This window comes from Nymphaea colorata, chromosome 2 (genome assembly GCF_008831285.2).
Source record: "Nymphaea colorata isolate Beijing-Zhang1983 chromosome 2, ASM883128v2, whole genome shotgun sequence".
Classification (NCBI taxonomy): Eukaryota; Viridiplantae; Streptophyta; class Magnoliopsida; order Nymphaeales; family Nymphaeaceae; genus Nymphaea; species Nymphaea colorata.
In genome coordinates this window covers 29,317,158-29,339,553 of record NC_045139.1, presented here as the reverse complement: position 1 = coordinate 29,339,553, position 22,396 = coordinate 29,317,158, and the positions used below count along the sequence as shown (strand labels likewise).

Genomic DNA, 22,396 nt, shown 5'->3' with positions numbered 1-22,396 from the left:
CACAGCCCTTCATATTCCCTCTCTCAGTATCTTAACACTTAAGTAAGATAGTTGGATCATTCTACAGTTACTTTCTCCTGCTCACAGCCCTTCATATTCCCTCTCTCAGTATCTTAACTCTTAAGTAAGCTGAAGTTAAGTCAAGCAAGCGGCTTCTTTCCGAGAGCATTTCTGAGAAGGAAACTTTCACTTATAAAAGCTCCCCGTTTCCTTATTTCCTTTGAAATATTCGGTCAAAAACAACTCCAGCATAATAACTAGGCTAAGAAATCTCATAGTTGTTCCCTTATTTTTTTAGTTAAATAAAACACACACACACTCTTTTCTCTCTTCTTCCGTTTCAACTCACACCGTCGAGACAAGCCAACTTTTTTACATAATATTAATAATTTATCATCGATATTTTACGTTGAACATGTCTTCTATATATCATCAAAGGGTAGGTAGAATTTGTAAAGCCATGTGAGTGTATGCATAAGTATATGTGTATATGTATGTATGAATATGTGTATATACAAGAACAACTTTTACAATATGTTGACATTCTTTATAAGGACAAGTCAGATTTTAAATTTGTAAAAAACATATTCAACACGTAAAGATATAGAAATGAATTAGCTAAAAACCCCTTTGATTAGGCTCCAATGAAGGCCTAATGAAACCACACTAAGTTAATGATCTTTAATATGTTTTTGTTTTTTCAGCCTTAGCTTCAAATTGTGATCCAATGCACAAGATTGGACGATTTTTGAAAATTACAACTTTTGCTGTGAAAATTACTGGAAACTTTGTTTATTTGTCGAGTTTCGTAAATGAGAATGAGACCACAGATTGAGATCCGAGGGTACCACAGATTTTAAAACCATGGATTTGTGGTCAGACCTTTCCCCCTTCGGACCGTGGGTTTCACGAGGTAACACAGACTTCATATTCCCGATTGAGAAATCCATTTTTTGTATAAGTTGTGGATTTGAACTAAATATGGATTTAAATTCTGCCTCGAATCCCATTTCGTATAGATGATATTAAAAGCAGCTTTCCAACAAAGCATTAGTGTTGGTCAAAAAAGCCTGTTTATGATTTAGTTTGGTTTGGAAAAGGTTGCCCAAGGAAAACCTTTTAACACTACTTCGCAGTTCGTGGCCCTTCATATTCCATGCAAGTATCTTAACTAGTAAGTAAACTGAAGTCAAGTCAAGCAAGTGGCATCTTTCCTCCACAAGCTATCTTTTGTGAGGAGGAAATTTTCACTTGAAAAGAATCGACTTCTTTTTCCCTTGAAATGTTTGATCTGATACATTTCCTGTATAATAACTTTTTTTATTGTTATCTCTCTCTCTCTCTCTCTCTCTCTTCTATTTCAATTCCCATGGTGGAGACCTGCTCAAATAATCTTAACAACTTATCATCAATATTGTACGTTTATCATCAAGGGATATTAGTGTGTTCTAAACATGTGAGGTTTATAAAGCTACATTGTGTTAAAGTAATATATATTGAGAAATCGAAATCCACCAGCTGATGTATGTGGCGGGATGGTTTTTTTTTTTTTTTGTCAATTAAATTGTTGCATAAGTCTCATTTTGTTGAAAAAAAACCACCATCAATCATTTGTTAAAAATACCACAAAGTATTGTTGCATCATAATTAAGGTTGGGCATTGGGTCGGGTCACCGCGTGTACCCGGTACCCAGCCCGATTCCTTATCGTGATGGGGCCGGCCTGATTGGGCCCAATAAACCAGGGTAGGCCCGATAAGTCCGGGTGGGCTCGATAATTTTATATATATATAATTTTATTACAATTAATTACATTTATATATTATTTTTTATATTAAAAATATATTTTTTTAAATTTAATCATCAAACTTGAGTTTGAATAGTGAGGTCAGGCTCGAGCCCGAATTTCGGTTGTCAAGCCAACCCCAGCCCCGCTCCTTATTGGGCCGGCCCGATGCATGGCTTAATCATAATTAAGTAACTCCTGCGACAACCTTTTTAGTAAAAAAATTTAAACTTTTAGCTAAATATCTGACACATGGCGACATATAACACTGCATTGGATGGGAATTGTGTGGACCATCGATTGTAAATTGTAAGAATATTCCATGGTGGAGATTAGTTTGAAAGAAATATAAACCAAACTATATTTTCATGAGACTAAAAAATCTCCCAAAGAAGGTAAGAGATCCTGATTGAGGAAACTGATTTGTTTCCTTCTACAATCGATATTCCCGTATCTTGAAAATATAGATTATTTCTAATTTTTTCTACTTACTGTCTACCATTCAATTCCTTTAAATCGATGACCCATAAGATTCCCATTCAGTCTAACATATGCGGGGCGGCTAGCCATCAATTTTCACACACACATATACATATATACATGTTAATGTATTTAAGTGTTTAAATGTTACTATATAATCAGATTTCTCTCTCTCTCTCTCTCTCTCTATATATATATATATATATATATATATATATATATATACATGTTAATGTTTTTAAGTGTTTAAATGTTACGATATAATCAGATCTCACATATTTTAAAAATAGTCAATATGTAAGAAAATGAATTACCACTTTACGGATGAACTTGATACATGTGATTCCATGCGCTTTGCCTTCGTGCGTTTTTCTTGTCCAGCCGATGGATCTTGAGGAGAATTTGGCGTATAGCATATAAACTAGACCGCATTTTATTAATATTTTATTATTGAAAATATCAAGGGATGACAACCAGCGAACAATTATTGACGCAGCGAAATGGTGAAAGGGACGGGACGAGTTATCGTCGGCTTGGCTCTCCGATAGGTGGGAGTAAGATTGAGGTCACTCAGCTTTCACAGTTTATACGTCACGCTCCTCCTTCCAATGGCTCACACTGCCGTTGCTTATTTAATGCTTGTCAGAAGCTGTCCAATAACATTTCGACCAAGTAGCAGAACAATATTGAATTTCGTAATAAAATTTTCCATCCGTATTATATACCAAACGGGCTGCCGGATTTCTCTGGCTATTAAGATGCTACGCACGCAGTCGAACGCAGAAAAATTTCGGCTTCTCAGATATATATATGTACATGAATATACATAACTGTTTAGACTGATATATGAAATATTCAATCAGCTTAATTATTGTTCTATTTGTGCTATATTTTAAGTTATTTTTAATTATACATTATTATTGGCAATTTAAAAATAAATTTACATGTAACGCTTTATTAACTCTTTAATCATATTAACCAGATAATTTACAATTGATTTGTATAGTTATCGAATATAATTAGCTCATCAAAGTGAACCGCCAACAATCTTGCACTAATATACTGAAATTTAAAGGAAAAAAAAGTAAGTTTACCGTTTTCATCTATATATATATATATATATATATATACATATATGCCAATGTTTCATATCATGTGCAACTGTGCTTCTATAGGCTTTGTAACTGAATTTCTTGGAGTACATATATACTTGGTCTTGAGTTACCTGACAAGTTGAGGTGCTACCATTCAAGGGATTCAAACTTTGAAGTTCAGTTGTAGAGGTCCTGTGTTTGATCACGAAGTTTGTCATACTTCACTGGTGACAAAACACACTCCAATCACTTGATGTCATTGGTTTTATGATAAATTATGGGTTATTTATAAGTTAAATTAGTGAATAAAATCCATGTTGCAATAATATGAATCATATCTGGGCGGCCGCCCGCCCGGCCACCCGGCGTGGCGATCCCGGAAAAACCAGATTGTGAACAATGAGAGGGGTTCTTATGCCAAATTTGGAGATGGGTCTACACACTGTTTGATTGATACCCAAAAAAGGAATGGTTGTGCAGAGGTAGGGTTCTCTCCTACACAAACATTGTGGATGCTAACTAAAGCAAAAACTTCATGAAGACTTATAATTGCAAAAGGAGGAAAAGAGACAAAAGAAAATTATGCTTAAATAAAGGAAAGAAATGGAGGCCAACTTTGAATCAAGAATAATGGACGCCACACGTTCATGTACAAGCTTTATTAGGCACGTATGGATGTCGCCCTCATTCTTATAGTCGCATTATACTCAGAGGATTATCTGAAAAAGAGGAAAAGCTAGCTAGCTAAGAGCAGTGAATGTCCTTGAAAAATATTCATTAGTCTTCACGGCACTACTCTCATTTTTTAGCTGCGATTTTGTAGGATATCTTCATCAGCAATAGTTAACCTCTTGTCTTTTACTTATTTTCTCTCAATAACCATTGTTTAATAATTAATAATAACATTGAAATGAAGTATTTTTTCCTTTTTTTTTTCCTTTTTTATACTTGAGATGAGGTTACACTACTGCCGCTCAGAGGAGAGCCGAAACTTCCATCCAACCCCTCATCCCCTTAAGGTACAAGGCTTGTTTCCGAGCCTTAGAAGATGACTTTATGCTAGCCTGTATATTTGAAAAGCTAGCTAGTTGTTTTTTTTTAACATAAAACTGAATTTCATGAATCCTTCCCTTGCATGTTAAGAAAGTTATACTTCCCTCCATTGAAGCCAAGGTGCACTTGCTGGGGATTGAAATCTAAATTAACTTCTTTCAACTTGGAAGTTGCAAGCCTACCCACTTAGCCAGGTGAGTTGAATCATTGTGAGAACTATTATATATACGCATATGCTGGTTAATTCAAATGGTCACATTCTTTATTTCTTTTAACAAAAACCAACTTGTTAATTCCAAATTTAAATACGGTTTACATTTAACATGGTTTTATGTCTTCAAAAAGGGATATAATTGACGTTTCTCCAATAATTTTCCAGAAAAAAGAAACAATTTTAGTAGGATTTTTTTTTTCTTTTTAAGCAAAACCGATAATTTTCCTTTTTAGGGAACATATGGACCCATTTTTGGTTGGATCCAGATTGGTTAAATGTTTGTCAATCCAGCTCTTCTAGGAACTGCCATGATGAAAAGGCACCAATAAGCTATGCACCTGCCAGCCAACCTAACAACATTGCAATTTCATAGTTCACACCAAAATTCTCTTGTCTTCCACAAAAGAAGCTATATATTACATATATATATATATATATATGTATGTTATTATTATTATTATTACTACCTAGTGACAACTCATGTCAATCACAAGAACTGAACATATACCAGTAATGGAATCGCCAAGATTAGTAGTTAAATGATGTGGCTGTTGGAAAGCAAGAGAAGAGAAGATCAATAGTGCTGGAAGTGGGCCATATCATGTCTGGGAATCATGGAATTAAGCCAAAAAAATCTCACACTTGTTATGTGCCTCCATACAGTGTTTCCTGTTGTAATTATTCAATAATTTCTAGAAATTGATTTTAGGATGGAATAAAGGTGTGTATACACTTCTTTTTTTTCTCGCCTTTTCTGCATAGCATAATGACAATCTTCGGCCGACAGGGACTATTGTAGAAGAACAGTACCTTAGAGAAGAAGGATATTTTTTATTAAGAAAATAACCTAGGAGTACATTGGCCATGAAATTTACATGACTACGATACACGGGAGAAACTAAGATTAACCAGATCACTTCAATCCAAACAAATTGTACTCCAAACTAAGGTACCAAGTTCATGTGGGTAGAAGAGAATCCCACCTCCGAGTGAGAGCCTCCCTTCCTTTTGGACAAGATCTGGGTCGGGACTTAGTTGGTTCTACCGTGCATCGAGTATTGCGCATGTCAGTACCGTTTGCAGTTCATAAGAGTAGCACTCATGGTAATTAAACTGAGGAGGATGCGTGGGAAGTCGACATTGTGTAAGATTAGGCGGAGTTCTTTGCGAATTTTAAATTCGGGAAAAACGTCGGTGAATCGACATTGTCTTGTGTTTATATATTACATCTTATCTCAAGTCTATCACTTTCAATGTGCATAAAATACAAGGAATCTGGATTAAGAGATCAAGAAAGATATTTCATAAATAAAAATAATTCGTACGAATACATCAACCGCAGAAATATCCGTGAAACAAACTAGATGAAGGAAGAAACCCGACAAGCTGTGCTCTTCAAAGACATACAATTTCCATTTTATATAAATAATAAACTTCAGATGGGTTAATGTTGAATGTGACCTTTTTCCTTTCAAGTACATTAGCTGGTTCCTATCTCCCAACATTTAGTCCTTAATATACACTGTTAATTCTTCACTATATAATCGGGTCCTGCTGCCTGGGGATAATATTTCTTTTGAATTTTGAATTCGTCAGTGCCAGACTGCTAGAGTACTTCTTCCGCGTAAACACATAAAATACAGTTCGGTTGATCAATTGTTTTTAGTTAGTCAAATCATTGTAAGGCTTCCCTTAATTTGGTTGTGACTGAATAATCTAGCCTAGAGTAGAAAGAGTGAAAAGAATGGACACAGTGAGATGAGGTGACCTAAGATTTTATACCTATAGAATATCAGATTCAAAGTTGCCATACTGCACAATATTAAAATACTGCAAGTTGGAGAATCCAACAAATATTAAGATGAAGCTCATCCAAGAATTTTTCATCCAAGGTCCAAAGCGGAAGACCCAAGTTGAGCAGAACAGTCCATAAGCAAACAAAAAAAGAATGACATAAGCAGAAGTTGATAGGTTTGTAATGGAGCAGACCAAGCAGTGAGCCGAATTAAAGACGAAAGAAACACAATGGGAAAAAAATTGAATGTAGCTTTATTTTCACCAAACTTGAGTCAACTGCATGTTTTGCTTCTGCCATCCAATTTTTTTCTAGGTTTCATCAATGAAGTCATACAAGTCAAGGCAGACGACATGATTCCAGCCAGAGGCCTATTACCTAGCTAGGCGGATTAATGACAGAATGGAAAGGGAAAAGGAAAGACTGAAGAAAGAGCATGCCCAAGAAGAGAAAATGATCAGCCTCTAAAGTGGGGAATTTGAGAAGCTTATGTCAATAGGGAATACAATCATTGAGCATTTTTAAGTAACCACAAACCCAAACTCAGACTTGTGTAAAAAATAATAAACAAAACAAGGTGTCTTGCAATATTCTTCTTTTTCCATAAAAATTAGGCAAGCTTTTTCTTTCTTTAATCATCAATGAATTCCATATAAACCCTACCCAAAACCAACTAAACCCCACATCTGATCAGCAAACCCTAACACCAAAGAAACCTTCAATCGCTTGTATTGGTATTTGAAACAAGAAACCCCAAATCTTGATTAAGATGCTGTTTTTGCAGATGAGACACACAACTGATACTGATACTCCCCTCCATGTGAGGACCGAGTTGAAGCTGGCTGCATGTTCATCTAAAGCCTGTTCAAGAACACATGCAATATGTTAGCTAGTGCCAATGCCAGGGCCCCCACTGTCATTAACAGGGCCTCATTCCACCAACTACTGGTCATGGCCCTCATCCTGCCCTTGTTGATGATCCCTTCTGGCCGGCGCCGACACAGGCATCGACTCCGGTGCCGCCAACGAGTCGTTGGTTCCCGCCATTAGAGATCTGCTATTGTGCATGTTAAGAGCAGAGATCATGTCTAAATGCCCCTCGCTCATGCCATACATGCTCCGCAGATGCGGCGATATCGTCGTGCCGCAGGAACCGAGGGGGAAGTTCATGAAATGAAGCCCGCTCGGCATGCTGGTGGTCCACATGGGCTCTGCTTGGGCTTGGCCCAGACCCCCCTGATTATTTGAGTTCGTGACCATCCAGAAGTTTCCGGCCGCCGGCGGAGGTATTTGGAACTCAGACGGGCCTGGTCGCTGCTTCTTCGATCGGTCGCTGGTGCTGGACTCGGGATCAGCCGCGTCCATCCACTGTTGGTGGTGCAACTCTGGCTTGGATATCAACACCTGGTGAGGATGGTTCGGCCTGAAGCCGATGAGGTAGGGATTCTCCGTCTGGACTCCCGCGTTGGGGAGTAGAATTCTACGTTGCACGTCGTCCCAGTGGTGGCTGGCAGCCGCAGCAGTGGCCGCGGAGGCTGCTGCCTTGAGGGGCGCCACCAAACTCGCGGCGGAGGAGCTGCGGAGGGAGGCGCTGAGGGTTGCAAAGTTGGCCGGGATGGTGCCTGTCCCGGTGGCGGCGATTACTGCCGGCTCCGCCTGCCTGAGGAGCCACTCGATTGTCTCCCCGTCGGACTTATGCCCCAATTCCCTCGTCAGCTGGAAGACCCTGGCTGCACACAATGCCGGCATCCGGATCCGGCGGCCCCGACCGTCGACCTTCGTGTGCCGATCCTTCGTCGACGCCCTCTTGGGCGCCTGCTTCTTTGTTTCCTGCCAGCTTCCGACCGAGTTGTTGGTGATGGTGGTGGTGGCAGCGGCGGCTGTGGCGCTGGTACCAGCGGGAGTGTTAGAGGTAGTGGAAGAAGACAAGGCCAGGGAAGCGTCCATGCTCCTTCCGAGATAACAGCCGTTAGATGTCGAGCAAGTGTCCTCCTCCTTCTTCTCCAGCAGCAGTTGGAGGGGAAGGTTCGGCCGCCGGATTCCTTCATTTCCCGGTGTCGAAAAGTCGGAGAATTCCGGTCTCATCTTCTTTTCCGGTGGGGAGTCCGTGCGTTCGTTTGGGTGTACAAAAGGATAAGGGGAGAGGAGGCAAAGTTTTAAGCAAGGAAAAAAACGATAGTGAGGAAATTGTAAGCTAAGAATTTTTTTTTAAAATAAATAAATTTTTTTTTCCTTTGTTTTTCTTCTTTTTGTAATTTCAATCAAAAAAGAGAAAGGGTTCTTTTTTTAAGATAGGAAATTACTAGATTGCCCATAGTGATTGGTTTCAAGGGAACACATATTATTGTTCATGCAGATGATGCTCAGACTGAAAAGTGATCACTTCTGCCCTCGACCTTCCATGGTGGGCTCGACTCAGTTGGGTCCACGCTGGGCTCAAGCTTGGCCCGGTTTCGTACTATCTACAGGCACCGCATCGGTCTAGTTGAGGGCCGATCTAATATGTTGGTTCATTCTAGCTAGGTGGGTCTATGTTGTTCGTATTCCTGGTGGGCTTGAGCCAGCCTTGGTCCATACTGGGTTTCGCACCTCTTTGTAGGCTCCATGGATGTAAGTCAAAAAAAAAAAAAAAATCCAAATTGCTTTCTTGCGGTTCTCATCTATGCGCTCTTGATGAAACTGACCTACAAAGAATGGATCCCGTTATCGGCTAAGTGATCCGAGTAGATGCTCTAGACTACCATGTCATGGTCGCATCCTTAGTTATTGCACACATGGCATCACATGATTGGCCAGAGCAGATAGCATAGCACTTACCATATCATCACTTGATGCCATACCAATTGACTCAAACCAAGTGCTCTAGTTCCACATTGTTTTCGTTAAACTTCTACGACGTTCTTATGAGATGAAATGCATGCCAAATATTGAGCTGTTGACCTTCTCTAACGTAAAAGTGATCTTAAACCTTCTTACCATGCAGATCGAACTGATGTTTGTTAAATTACATCCCAATCACAGACACCATTCAACTTTTCAATTATTGAAGTGCTCTTCCGTGTTGAAACTCTACTTTATCGATCTGTCTGGAGGTGATAGGCTATAACTAATGTTTTTGAAGTTCAAAAACTTGTCAGAAGAAAATAAAAGCACTAACTCAGACTGTAAATCTTCATTACCATGTTTTACAAGAAGAACACCACGAGAGAACTCATCCAGCAGGGCGGCAGGACTCATTTGGAGTGATAGAACTCGAGGGGACAAAGAAGGAGATTACGCGACCAAAACCAAGAGGCTAATAAATGTTCAAAAAAACTAAGGGAATAAGACATCCAACTATACATATATCTATATAGATATAATATAAATGTATGGGCAATATTGGCCTATACAAACGAAATAAAAATAAAGCATGTAAATTGAAATTTTTGTGGTTAACAGAAAGGAAGAGAAGAGGGGGCAATGGACAATGGTGAGTCCCTTGGTTCAGACTCCACGTGCGGTGGTCTTTTTTATCATTCAATTCATAAAGACAGTGGTGGCCAGGGAGAACCCCCTTTTTTGGGTCAAAAAACTGAGTGACCTCAATGAGGTGGGACCCAATCCCACCCATATATAATCATTTCATTTCCTCCTTTTTTTTTTTTTTTTTTTTTGCCCTTTTCCTTATTCCCCTTTTTCTCCATAAACTTAACCATGGTTAGGCTCCTGGTTAGGGCAAACAGTAGACAGGCCGGACCGGATTCTGGAGAAATAAAGATCTTCAGTTCAATGGTGCCACATCTTTTTGGAGTTCAGGCTCGGATTCGGGTTCAGGAAATTTGCGCAGTTCTAAAGCATCTGCATCTGAGAATTTGATCAAACTAGTCTTGGGTGGATCTGGATCTGGTCTCTTCTACCGGATCTGCTTTGGTGAATCTGTGTTTTTCTTGAGTTTGTTATGTGGAAATGGATGCGACGGTACTCGGATCACAAGCAGGGGAAGAAGAAAACGACCAGACAACGCAAATACTCTGACTGGGAGTTGTTGGATCAGATGCTTGTACCAAAGCGCACCGAGTCAATACGGGATTGGTTGGTTGCCCCGATATCTTTGGGTAATCTGGGTCCAAGTGGAATCTCATGTCCCGTACTTGTAGGAAGCCAAACCCGAGATCCATAAATAAAACGACATAAATCTGAGACTATCCATGGATGTTGAAATCTGGAAAAAGGGGGGGAAAAGTGAAAAGAAGAAAGAAAAGGGTCCAAAGTCTGATGTATTCAAATCTCTCGGATCTCAGATCTAAAGCAATTAAAAGGTTCCCTAATTAAGCCATCTCTTTTCTAGGTACAAACTAGGCTTAGGATCCCACAGATTCAGGAGGAGCCTAAGCACCTAGCACCCGACCTGCAAGATCCCTAGCCTTTTGAATAAGATGAGATAATTGCACTAGAAAAAATCTTCTGCGGAGCAGGTCCTGTTTGGACCAGATTCGAAATTTGGGTCCTGGATCTGGTACAGATCCAATTGGGTACAACTGTGTCCAACCAAATCCAGGTCCTTGTGTAAATGATGTAAGAACATCAACAGGTCAGATACAGTACTTTGTCAGGTACAACCAAATCTGGCTTAATGTGGCACAGCCTTGCTGGACCCATTCCCCAATTGGACTCACCTCTGGAGGCCCCAAACTGAAACCAACCTGTCTCCATTCTAGCCCCTTCTATTTTTCACTTTTAACGTGCAACAAAAGGCTCTGGTTGGATTACAAGTTCTTGAAAACGATCCAATTTCAGATTTTCTTTCAAAGTTTGAGTATCTATCGGCATGTGGATCTGCCCCACCTGAACACTCAAAACTGGAAAAAACCTACAGAAATTCTGACCCTCTCCATACTCTGGTCTCATAGGCTAGCCAGGTTTGATCTGAACCCTAATCTGGCGAGCCCTGGGCTAAGTTTTCCGATTGATTTTGCCAGCAGCCCTTCAAGCCAAAGCGACGCGAGTGTGCTTATTCAAAGTCAAAAGCACTAATGCCATTAAGTTGCGAGAAAAAGTTCTCGAACAGCTTTGCCAAAGTGACTCCCCTTGACCTATGATAGGCAAGAGTCTAATCTGAGCTTACATAGAAGTGGGTCAAGCCAGGTGAGACATAGCTCAGTTGACCTCTGGGATAGACAAGCAAGGCTTAGTTAGTCTCGATCAGACGTCTAGACTTGAAACAACTTGGACCTCAGCGAAACTATGATCGTTTGAGTCAAGACGTTCGACCCCCTTTGGTCCTGGTGCAGTTTGACCAAGCCTGAGGGTCTAAACATGAAATGCCTTTTGGGGTTTTTCTTTTTCTTTTTTTTCTCATAACCTGACCCGGTCAGAGCTTGGGTTGGTTGGTCTACCACAGCCCATGCTCAACTGTCCCTCTCCTTTTCTCACAAGGCCATTTGGGTCCTTTCAATGAGATAAAGTTGGCAATGAGTCATTTTTCTTCTTTTTTTTCCTCCTTTATCTTTTCTTTTTCATATTCATTTGATTTATTTTGGCTATCAACATCAAATGTCAACATCATGTTCTCCAATGAGTCTTTCTGGCTGGAAGTAGGAGGAAAAAGAACATACCCAACTGTTTCTCAGAGGACAGGAAGCTCAGCGTTTGGCTTGATGGCATTCAGCTAGCATTTCATTTTCCATCTATGGAGGAGGAAGGGACATGAACTGTTCTTGACCAATCAAGAAATTACAAAAGGGCAACCTAAGTGTATCTGTTAAGTTAGAAAGACCAATGCAAAAGCAATTGAATTTATCAAATGGATAAGAATTTTTATGCGTCTGCTTGGGGCCTTATATAAATTTGGACGGCTTCTCTTGCTAGACATGAAAAGTTATAAGATTAAACTGGCTTGACAAATTAGAGTGCTACAAAAAAATAATTATGGTTGAATAGGAAGAGTATTTTATTTTTTCATCTAAGAGATGGTCTAAGCTCTCACCAACACTTTGTCATTCTTATGATAAAAGATCTGTTTTTGATGTTTTAGAATGCCACCCTCAGTCATGCTTCAATTTGTGCATCCGTGAAGTTATCTAAAAATTCAAAATAAAGACTAGCCGCCTACCTACTACTGTCTTGATTGTTGCACCAACTCTTTCAAGACCCTCCAAAAAATCATTTGAAGAGTGAGAAATTACCGCCATGTTCGATTGGTACAACTAAGTGATTTGTCTCCATCCATTTTCACATAACCCTTGAAGTAAGAAACGAATAGGAAGCGGAATTCACTAGTTCTTATTATCCTATCCAAAAACGAGACAAGAACCGCACATAAACGAAGGCATCGACGTGGTCATATACGTGACAGTTTGGTGCTCTTTATGGCTTCCTTTGGATGGATGGAATGAAAGTAAAACAAAAAAAACAAAAAAATTATTATTGTAAAGCCTTATTTAAACAAAGGAATTGTCTAAGTATCATGTTCCTCTTCATCGTATAAAGGAAAAAAGAAAAGTAAAGAACTTAAGTTTGTTTACAATAAAACTTCAACATGATTTTATTATATATATATATATATATATTGTAAAATAAATGCAAAATTTTTAGCGGTCTGACAGGGGGCGCCGCTGACGGGACGAGGCCCACACCTCCCCCACTCTGAAAAAGTTTGCAAATCGCCCGAAGATGCCGTAGTGTGTTTTTAGTATTAAAATATTCGACCATCGGCGTGGACGGAATATATATATATATATATATATATATATAGAGGATGATAGAGTTGCACTATTCTTTTCTTTCAATTCCTCTCTTCCAATCACAAACTAGCTTTTTTGAAATTTCTTTTCTCTCCTTCAAAGCTAGATATTCAAACACAAAACTAGTAATTCCTTCCTTTGCCTATCCAACGATCAAGCTGTAAACTCTGACGCCAAAAATCATTCTTCTCAAGATCAAAGGTCACCAGTAAGGTCAGGGTAGAGCTAGAAACTTGTTTCTTTGTAGGGGTCAAACTATAGTTTAAAATTTTTAAGAGGAGTTGAAATAAAAATTTTAAAATCTTTTTATATATATTAAACCAATTTTTTAAAGTTTTTAAAAATCTAAGGGAGAACCAGGGCTCTTCTCGGCCCCCTTTCCCTCCGCTCTTGGCAGCAGTTGTGCTACAATATAAGCATCTTAATCCTTTACCAGCAGCCAACTCATAATTAGGCTCTGCTTCTCCTTTTTCTTGTCTTATTTTCTCATTTTACCACTAAAAAAGACTTCTCAGGTTCAGCATGTGCCAGGTACTGGAGAAACTCAAGGTTGTTTTCTCATTTTACCACTAAAAAAGACTTCTCAGGTTCAGCATGTGCCAGGTACTGGAGAAACTCAAGGTTGACGTCCCTCGATGGCTGGAACACAGTGGAGCTTGTCTCTCTAACAAGACTGAGAGTCACATGTCTGGATCCGGAATTTGGATCCTCCCAGTTGAACACCCAATACACCCACAAACTCCAAAACAGCTACGGAGCGTAATCCAGTGCGGCCCAAACCGCACCACCCTCTGGCTGGCTGGTCGTCCGACCGCGCCACCTTCTTTTGTGGGTCGGATCGGACCCAGCCCACCCAAAAGCGGGTTGGGCTGAAACTTTTCCGGGAACCAAACGGGAACTGGACCACAATGCCCAACTGATAATGGGGCTCACATGGGAACTGTCTCCCGCTTATCAACCAGCTCAAGTACCAGGCAAGCTCTCATGCATGTGGACCCAATTGGAACTATCACATCATGGACCCAAGGCAACCTTAGGGGACTAATCAATCTCACGCAACTAAATGATTAAAACCTGGACACCCTTAGGCTACCTAGCCCATGGCTCAAACTGGACCCTTGATTAGGCCCTTATATTTATGGACGTACGTGAAGGTCTAGGTCCAGATCCAGATGAATCCAGAAAAGGCCTTTGTACCTTTTCTTTTGGTCTCAGAAATTCACTTTGAATCTCGCTTCAGATCTCATGGTAGACTTTCCTTTTCTTAGTATCTATTTCATACTCGGTAAAACCATGCCCAACCAAGCAATTATTCGCTTCCAATGAACCAAATTGTTTTTTCATTACAACTCCATTTCAGAGTCAATTAGTCAAAAAAAGTTTGAGAAGGAAAGATCCAGTTATAGTGGAATTTGTACTCGTTTACTGCTTGCGTCTGAAAACAGATAGCCTATTTAATCAAAGACCAAACACGAGTAGTTACTGGATTTCACTAAATTTTGTGCACAACGTCCAAATTCAAATCCACGCCCAATCGAAATGAGATCATATCTCAATAAGTTAGAATCCAGGAAAGCGCACCTCTGAATAGGGAGAGAGGTTAATTTTAAATCCTTTAGAAAATTTTAAACCATTGGAACGGTAGTAGAATACCGAGGAGCACTAGCGAATAAAATTATTTGGGTCCCAACTGCTCAGACAAGTCCACATCTGGTTGCATTCGCCACGGTTAAGGTGGGTACAGCAAAATGGTCATAATAACCAAGAAGCTTTAGATGCGGTAGACTCCTACCCGCTTTATAGCCAGCTTTAATCCACACCCAAAAAGGACAATAAGACGTATGATAACACTATTTTCAGGTTTTCTCACATACCCAAACTCTAACATTATCAGAAGGACTGAAGTCCAGTGCTCTATAACGGCGGAGCTCCGCCACGTTGTGACTGCAGTAGGCAATTGCCCACACAAGCTCACAAAACTTGCTTTAATTACACAGAGATACTTCATAAGTTTTCTTTTTTCTTTTGCAGTCCTTGAAATTTAACGTAACAATACCCTTTAACCATAGATTAAATTTATAACTCAGTCACTGGTTCTCATAGAACTTAAAAACTACTTATGGAGTCTAATTTGTACTGGTATCTATCCTTCTGGTAGAAGCTATGGAATATGGATCCCCATCCTATAATTGAAATTTCTACTACCACAACTGGATCTGCCTGCCAATGGTAGACAAATCATCCATCAATCTATGAAATTGTTGTAGGAAAATAGGTGAACTAAGGAATCATAGAAGCAGATATTTTGAGAAATATTACATTAGCTTAAACTCGAGTTTCTATTCCTAAACAAAAGGTCCTGCTAACAAGAGGAGAGAAGAGGTCATGGCATGAACGGGTCAAGGATCACTTCGACCCGACCGGTTTTGGGTAAGAGGTGAGAGCGGGTGCTGATTTGGTACTAGAATCGCAGTAGCGGGAAGATGAGTGGGACCCACGCGGCTGGCCCCGAATTCGAGGGGGCCGGGGAAGAATGTCATTTTGGAAAGGGGAGCAAAGAAAAGGTTTCCTTCTACCTCTTGTGGGACCCAGCTGGGCTTTCACTGCCACCCACCACGAGTTTTCCTCTGCTGGGCCACGTCACCACACCAAGTGAGATTCTCTGACCATCACCGCCACCACCACTCTCCATTAGGGCTTTCGTCCTCTCCTTCGGATAACAAAACCCTTAGGGCTGACGTCACGAGAATTTTCTCCATTAAAGTCAGGCTAACCGACTAGGTGGGTCCACGTCCACATAAAAGTTCAACCGCGTGTTATTATAAGCACATGTAAATTTTACACCACGGTAGAAAACAATTTTCCATCAGCTAGCCGTAGGATTTCATTAACTTAAAATCAGGTTAACATGTCAGAAGAGAATACCTTCAATAAAGACAAATTTCGACTTTATTATTTTCCTGTTTGGTTATGTTCAATAATATTAATACATGATTAATTTATATCTCAATTAATTATCTTTCCGTTTAACTTTCACAATATTGATGTGAAATTCCTTTTCTTCATTATGTTTGGGAAGTTATTGAAAGGGAAGCTAGACGTACTAACAAAGTTAAAGTATATTTTCAGGAAGTTTTGAGAGGGCAAAAATGGCAATTTTTAATATAATTTATTTGAAAAAACGATTTTATAGAATTTCTTTATTGGCCGCATATATGGGAGATTGGGAGTTACTGTTAAATCTCTACGTGGCGTTTCTTTGAACTGCTTATGTCACATTTCTTTAAATATGATGAGCTTTTTTGCGCTTCAACTCATTTGCAGCCGGACAAAAAACAATTCACAGAATTACATTTCAGAGAGGCCCCCAAGCAACCAGAACTTTTCGCATGGGTTTTCTTCTCATATTCCCTCAGCAGGACAAAAAACTTTCCTCATGGGTTTTCTTCACGGGAATGACCACGGGTCGGGCCCAAATCAGATGGAGGATCCCATTTCTGGCCTAACCAAGCCGGGATTCCATCTGATTTTCTGTAGACAGATCCTGTTTTCTATAACCAGATCATCTAAATGGACCTAGAATGGCGTCGGGTGTTTGGTGGATTTTCTGGGCCAAACTATAGCAAACAATCCAAGGAAGGAAATAGGTGGACCTCAGCTTGAACAAGTAATGGTTTTCCTAGCAGCTGTTTTCAAGGAGAAGGTCTGTCCTGATCCCCTCGTATGACTGAATTTTGACATCAAAATTCAATCTCATGAAAATCTTTTGAGATTGAAACAACGGGGCCTAAGAATTTGTCGACAAGGGACCTTGATTGTCATGAGCACATGAGTTGTCATGTTCTCCCCCGTCATCTTGTGTCACGAGACAGCCAAGAATGAGGGGTTCATTAGGCTAAAGAAAATATGCTGTTCTAGGGCATGAATGCATAGCTAGGTAAAGAATTGACCTGTGCTATGAACTTGAGCAGCTTGAGCAAAGAGCTTAACCTCTGAAACTCGCAGAATTTTGCATTATGAAGGAGGTCCGAGCTCGATTGATGTGCTGCCAATTATAGAAAAGCACTCGGTAACTTTCATCTAAAAGAAATGACACGAGACATGAAACAGAATCCATCCAAGCCTCAGTCTTGGTGTTTTCATTGCTATATGGTACTGCAAGTGTCCCTGCAGGACAATCATGGAGTCTCCTGTAACAAGAACATTACAGAAACAATGGATGGAAAGCATTCACTAAAGACCAAAGAGTTCAACCTTGAAAAAAAAGAGGAGCTTATGAATAGATGAACAAAAAGGTTTGTGTTAATGTATAGTTTATCGAAGGCAACCATGTAAGTAAAAGTGATTTTCTATAGTTATTATCCACTCAAGGTCCACATCTAACAAGCAAATCCACGAGTACCAACCATAAGGAGTCCAAACATGGCAGCCTATGTCCTTTCAGAATCTGCCAGACTACAGCAAGAACCGGGCAACTGTAGGTCTGATTCTTCTCACGGAAATACAGTTCGAACCAAAAGGTTGCCTCCCTAATCTAGGGCCGATGCTGAGAAGATTCATCGGAATAAAGAAGAGACAAAAAAGCAGAGTTGTCAAACCATGATATTTTTGTAATTGTGACTGTTGATGCATCTTAGATCCTACAATCTCCACCTGTTTTAGAACTTAGCGTGTTAGAATTTCAAGCATAAGCAAGTTCCAGAGCACCCTCAGCTCAATAGTAGCAATAATGGACCATGGGGCCCAAGTGCATGATTGACACAACAAACAAGTATTTGTTTGTACCATCTAAGGAAAAAGGGAAGGGAACAATGTTCCACAACAATCACCATTATTAAGTTGTTCCTTATGTCACATAGCTATGGATGCTTACAAATGGTATCGTGTATGGGGCATCACAAGCAATATATATTCTTTAAAAGAAGAGTTGCATGGGCATAACAGGATTTGGCATGTTTGCAATTGTGCGACACAAGAACGTACTACTAAAAATGAACACATTAAGGAGCACCCTAATCCAGTACCAGGATGCGGTGTTTTGACCTTCCTACACTTCTTGTGTATCAAGCCAATATGTTAACTCCACATGCATAACTTGCTCACAGAAGGAGAAAGGCACATGTATTCCCTTAAGGTCTCAACAAAGTCAGCGTCGCTAAATAGTTAAAAGAGAAATCTAAGGATTCTAAAATACAAATTCAGGAATAGGTTGAAGAAGAAATTTCTTCCTCTAGAAATTTGGGTTATATGTGATGACCAGAAAATAAGTGCTCTACAACAATTTGCTAGATACCCTTGCACTAAGTTGTGAAAAAATGTTGAACTTCTGCAGGAAGGCAAGATTGCACAAGTTCAGCTTAAATGAAAGAAAAGATATTTTATTATAACCTTTCCTCTTTTGTCCAGAAATCATTAAAAAGCTGAAATCGTTTAAGCAAAATAGCAATCATCATCGATTCTCTCAAATAATCAAATTATAGACAAACATTCTTGTGCTACTAAATAGGCAATGAAGAGTACCATGTTCAAATAATCAACACAGATGATTTAACTGCTGATATTCAAATTTGCATGTCACTGCCCATATAAGCTAGCTAAACTTGATTGACCATCTCACCATTTTCCACAATAGTTAGCTAATTGACTTATTAAGAAAACAGGCCATGCAACAGGAGAAGATTCTGTAACGGTTCAAGGAATGAAAAGTTGCAATCGATATGTTATTACAGGTAAGGGTTGTAAACATGACCCTATGGAAGTTGTTTCATTTGAACAAGCAAGGTATAACTCAGTTCTTTAACCATGAGATGGATGCCTAGCCTACTAATAACATGACCAAAAATTTCATTAAAGAATATCATCTGGCTGACCATGTGGTCACTGCAGAGAAATCCTGTTCAATATATATGTACGTTGAAGGCAGCATAGCTGATCAATTAGCTTGCATCGAATATGGACAGCATGGTCAGATCACTAAATGACATAATCAAGGCTCCAGAAAACCAAAAGTCTTCATCAATCATTTTGGACCTTGTGGCCATTTTATTTGATTTCATAGAACATTTCTTACCTAATAATTTTCTTTTGGAATGATAACAGATCATTTTTTTTTCTGAACTCCCGGTATATTGTTCAAGCTAGCTATGCTACAAACATAAATATTTGTTCCTATATGTGGCATACTACAATAGTAATGAAAAGGTTCTCTACAAGCTTCAATAATAATGTGGTGACAATTGTACAGGTATAAAATTTCGTGCAAGCACAGATTTAAACTAAATATTAACCAGTAAGACCAGAAAAACATAATTTAAGGACCTCTTCAAAAATATGCAGTCACTATTATAAAGAAGCCGATACATAGGACCGTAAAAAAGATTCATATACTTCCTGCAATTTCTTCCACCAAGCATCCAACCAAACTATGTTTATACAAGCAGACGAGACGTACCTCCATCCGTTTTTCCTACTTGCGTGTTTTAGAAAAAGTATGTTCAGATTTAAACCCTCTACTGGACCAGACGTCTAAGCAATAAAATGCCGATTTGATTTTGAAAGCATCTGTCAAAAGAACAGATGTCCTTCGCATAGAAATTGTCAAACTAATATAAAGATAACATGGAAAATGTCACCCACGACAAAAGCAAGGCGCTCCAAAGATAAAGTTGCAATGTGTCTGATGTGATGTGGTTTCTGTAAGAAAAAGTTCATGGCTCGACAAAGTAAAGAAAGCCTCTGATACACCTCGTTTTTCTTTTTATGTTTTACCATGACTTAAAAGGTTGTGATCCCAGCTCAAGCTCCCTGCTATGAAAAAATGCACAGATACTGATCAAAGCAAAGCAAAGACATAACAAAAGCCATTAACGGCTCAAAAATGGAACTTACGACACAATTGTGAGCGAATTTCTTTATCGAAGTGCAGTCCACATCTGAAGAATAGCAAATTGAGGGCAAGAAGTAGAAAAATACGAGCAGGATGAATAGAGAAGAAGCTGCAAAAAACCGCCGAACAAATGATTTTCATACGAACCTAAAACAATCGGAAGAAAATATGGCAAGTTCACTAGCAAGGATTAACAGAAACAACATAACGTTTCCACTGCCATAGATAAACAATACTAGGTCTGACAGCTCCAACGGAATGTTCAGGAAAATATATTTCAACATCAGCAGTACTCAGGAACAATGGCATACCATGGGCACAAAAATTGTTATAACCAGAATCATATGAAAAACAGAGCCTCGTAAAGTAACAAAAATCACTAATGTCTTGCAAATGCACTGAAATCATGCACATGAATCATGTTTTTCGAATCTCTTTGGGAAGGCTAAGGACGCTTGGGAAATGGGAACAGCAGACGCTAAAAGGACCAATTTCTTCGAACGATAACTTGACAAAAGCAGTTTTGTTAAGAAGAGATCAGATGAATTCACAAGGTATTCAAAACCCATTATATCCTGGGAGGATCACCAGAAAATGAAACTTGCCGTAAAAATTAAAAGATAAGCAGATCAACAACACATTTAGCAAAGGCAGACATCATTACTGATCATAATTATAGCATCCTAGAGAAAGAAAAAGATTCTTGCTCTTTAAAATGCTTCTTTAAACTCAACCTGACATCAACCAAATGGGATGTCGTTACTTGGGGATCCGCTTTATCCTTTTTCCCTTTCCCAATCAAACCAACTAGCGATTAAATGATCGTTCGAAAACCTTGGTTTCTTCCTTCTTCCATTTTCAACACAATCAGTTACCCTAAAATGAAAAAAGCGACTCAATACTTCGATGTTCTCACTGGACCGTAAATTTTTTGTTAAAAGCCCGAACAGAGAAAACGCAAACTCTTCGTCATCATCACGGACGTACCAACCATTCAAGAGGCAAGACTAACAAGAACAACAAAGAGACAAACAAACAACAATTATGCACTCCATTAGTTTCTTACCATCCAAAAAAACAAGGAAACTCTGGCAAAATCCTAAAACCAAGGACGTAAACACACACAAAACATGAATTAATTCGAAATTAACGAATTAAAGCATGACTTCACGTTTAAATGAGCAATACAAACTTAAATTTGATTAAAGCACGAATTCGTTCTAATAAATGCAACTCAACATAAATCATCGAGGACATGTCGATTGTTCACTTGCATCCATTTTAATGAGAACAATTACACGCTCTAATAGTTTCTAATTAGCAAATCAAGGTAAATCGCAGAGGTCAAAAAACTACAGAAGGAATTGAGAAACAGCGGCAAGGTTCATGAAAAATACGGAGATTTTATTTTCTATTGTCTAAATTACAAATCCAAAAATGAAGCCATGAAAACCAGAACGGAGGAGAAAAAGATCGCCCGCGCCCTTCGATTTAGGGCGGGAAGCAGATTTTTCTTCTCCACCCTTTATCTCTTGCGATTTGGCGCCAGCCAATGATATACTACGGCAAGCGGCTCATTTTGTGGCAAAAGCGAATGTTGTAAGACTTTAAGAAGTTGTGAAATCTCGGCTATTGATCTGTAAAATCAACGGTGCTGAAAATTTGCCGCTGCTTTAAAGAAAAGTTAAAAATTTCCAATTTTGTCCAATGGCCCCGCAGAGAGAAAAGCAATACCCAAAGAAGTTTCAAGACTCTTGATGATGCTGTGAAATATCTGCCGTTGATCTGGAGGATGAATGGTGTTGAACTTTTGCTCTTTTTCCAAATGAAATCCCCCAAAAAAAGAAAAACTTGGGGAAGCTGTCGCTGAATTCTATCAGAGCCAGGTTTCGATCCTGGGACCTGTGGGTTATGGGCCCACCACGCTTCCGCTGCGCCACTCTGATTTGTTGAAAGGTTCTGAAACTAAAATTGTTTTTATACGTATTTGCTAATGCATCGACTAAACAATGTAAGCTGTATATCCAAATCCAACTAAAAAGTTAAAGAAGTTATAATATGGTATGAAAGAATCAGGTAAAACATATGATTGGACAAATAAAATTACATTGGGGAATGGATATAGAATTCATTTCCAATTTGGTCAACTCTCAAGGTGCTTTCCGTCTCCACATAAGAAAAATATCAGACTTCAACAATATTTCATTTGTTCCCAGGAGTAAAATTAAGTTATGAAACTTGAAGCTATGTTGATTTTCGTGTTCTCCAAAAAGCTTGCGCTGTTTCCAATATTATATTAGATGCTCTCGTGTTGCTCCCCGGAAAATGTTTTTTAAATCTTTTTTTTTATTTTGTTATTTACAT

The 22,396-nt window shown here is 39.1% G+C and overlaps 1 protein-coding gene and 1 non-coding gene across 2 annotated transcripts; both read right to left on the bottom strand.

Moving 5' to 3' along the window:
* Nucleotides 1-6,886: 6,886 nt before the first annotated feature.
* LOC116247129 (transcription factor TCP15-like) lies at nucleotides 6,887-8,609 on the bottom strand. Its single transcript, XM_031619106.2, has one exon. The coding sequence runs from the start codon at nucleotides 8,504-8,506 to the stop codon at nucleotides 7,364-7,366; it is 1,143 nt and encodes a 380-aa protein (XP_031474966.1). The 5' UTR covers nucleotides 8,507-8,609; the 3' UTR covers nucleotides 6,887-7,363.
* Nucleotides 8,610-21,906: 13,297 nt separating this feature from the next.
* On the bottom strand, nucleotides 21,907-21,978 carry TRNAM-CAU (transfer RNA methionine (anticodon CAU)). Its single transcript has one exon. It is a non-coding gene; the product is annotated as a tRNA-Met (tRNA).
* Nucleotides 21,979-22,396: the final 418 nt, after the last annotated feature.

Coding starts and splice junctions, on each gene's coding strand:
- LOC116247129 (XM_031619106.2), bottom strand. CDS start 8,506: ATGAGACCGGAATTCTCCGACTTTTCGACACCGGGAAATGAAGGAATC.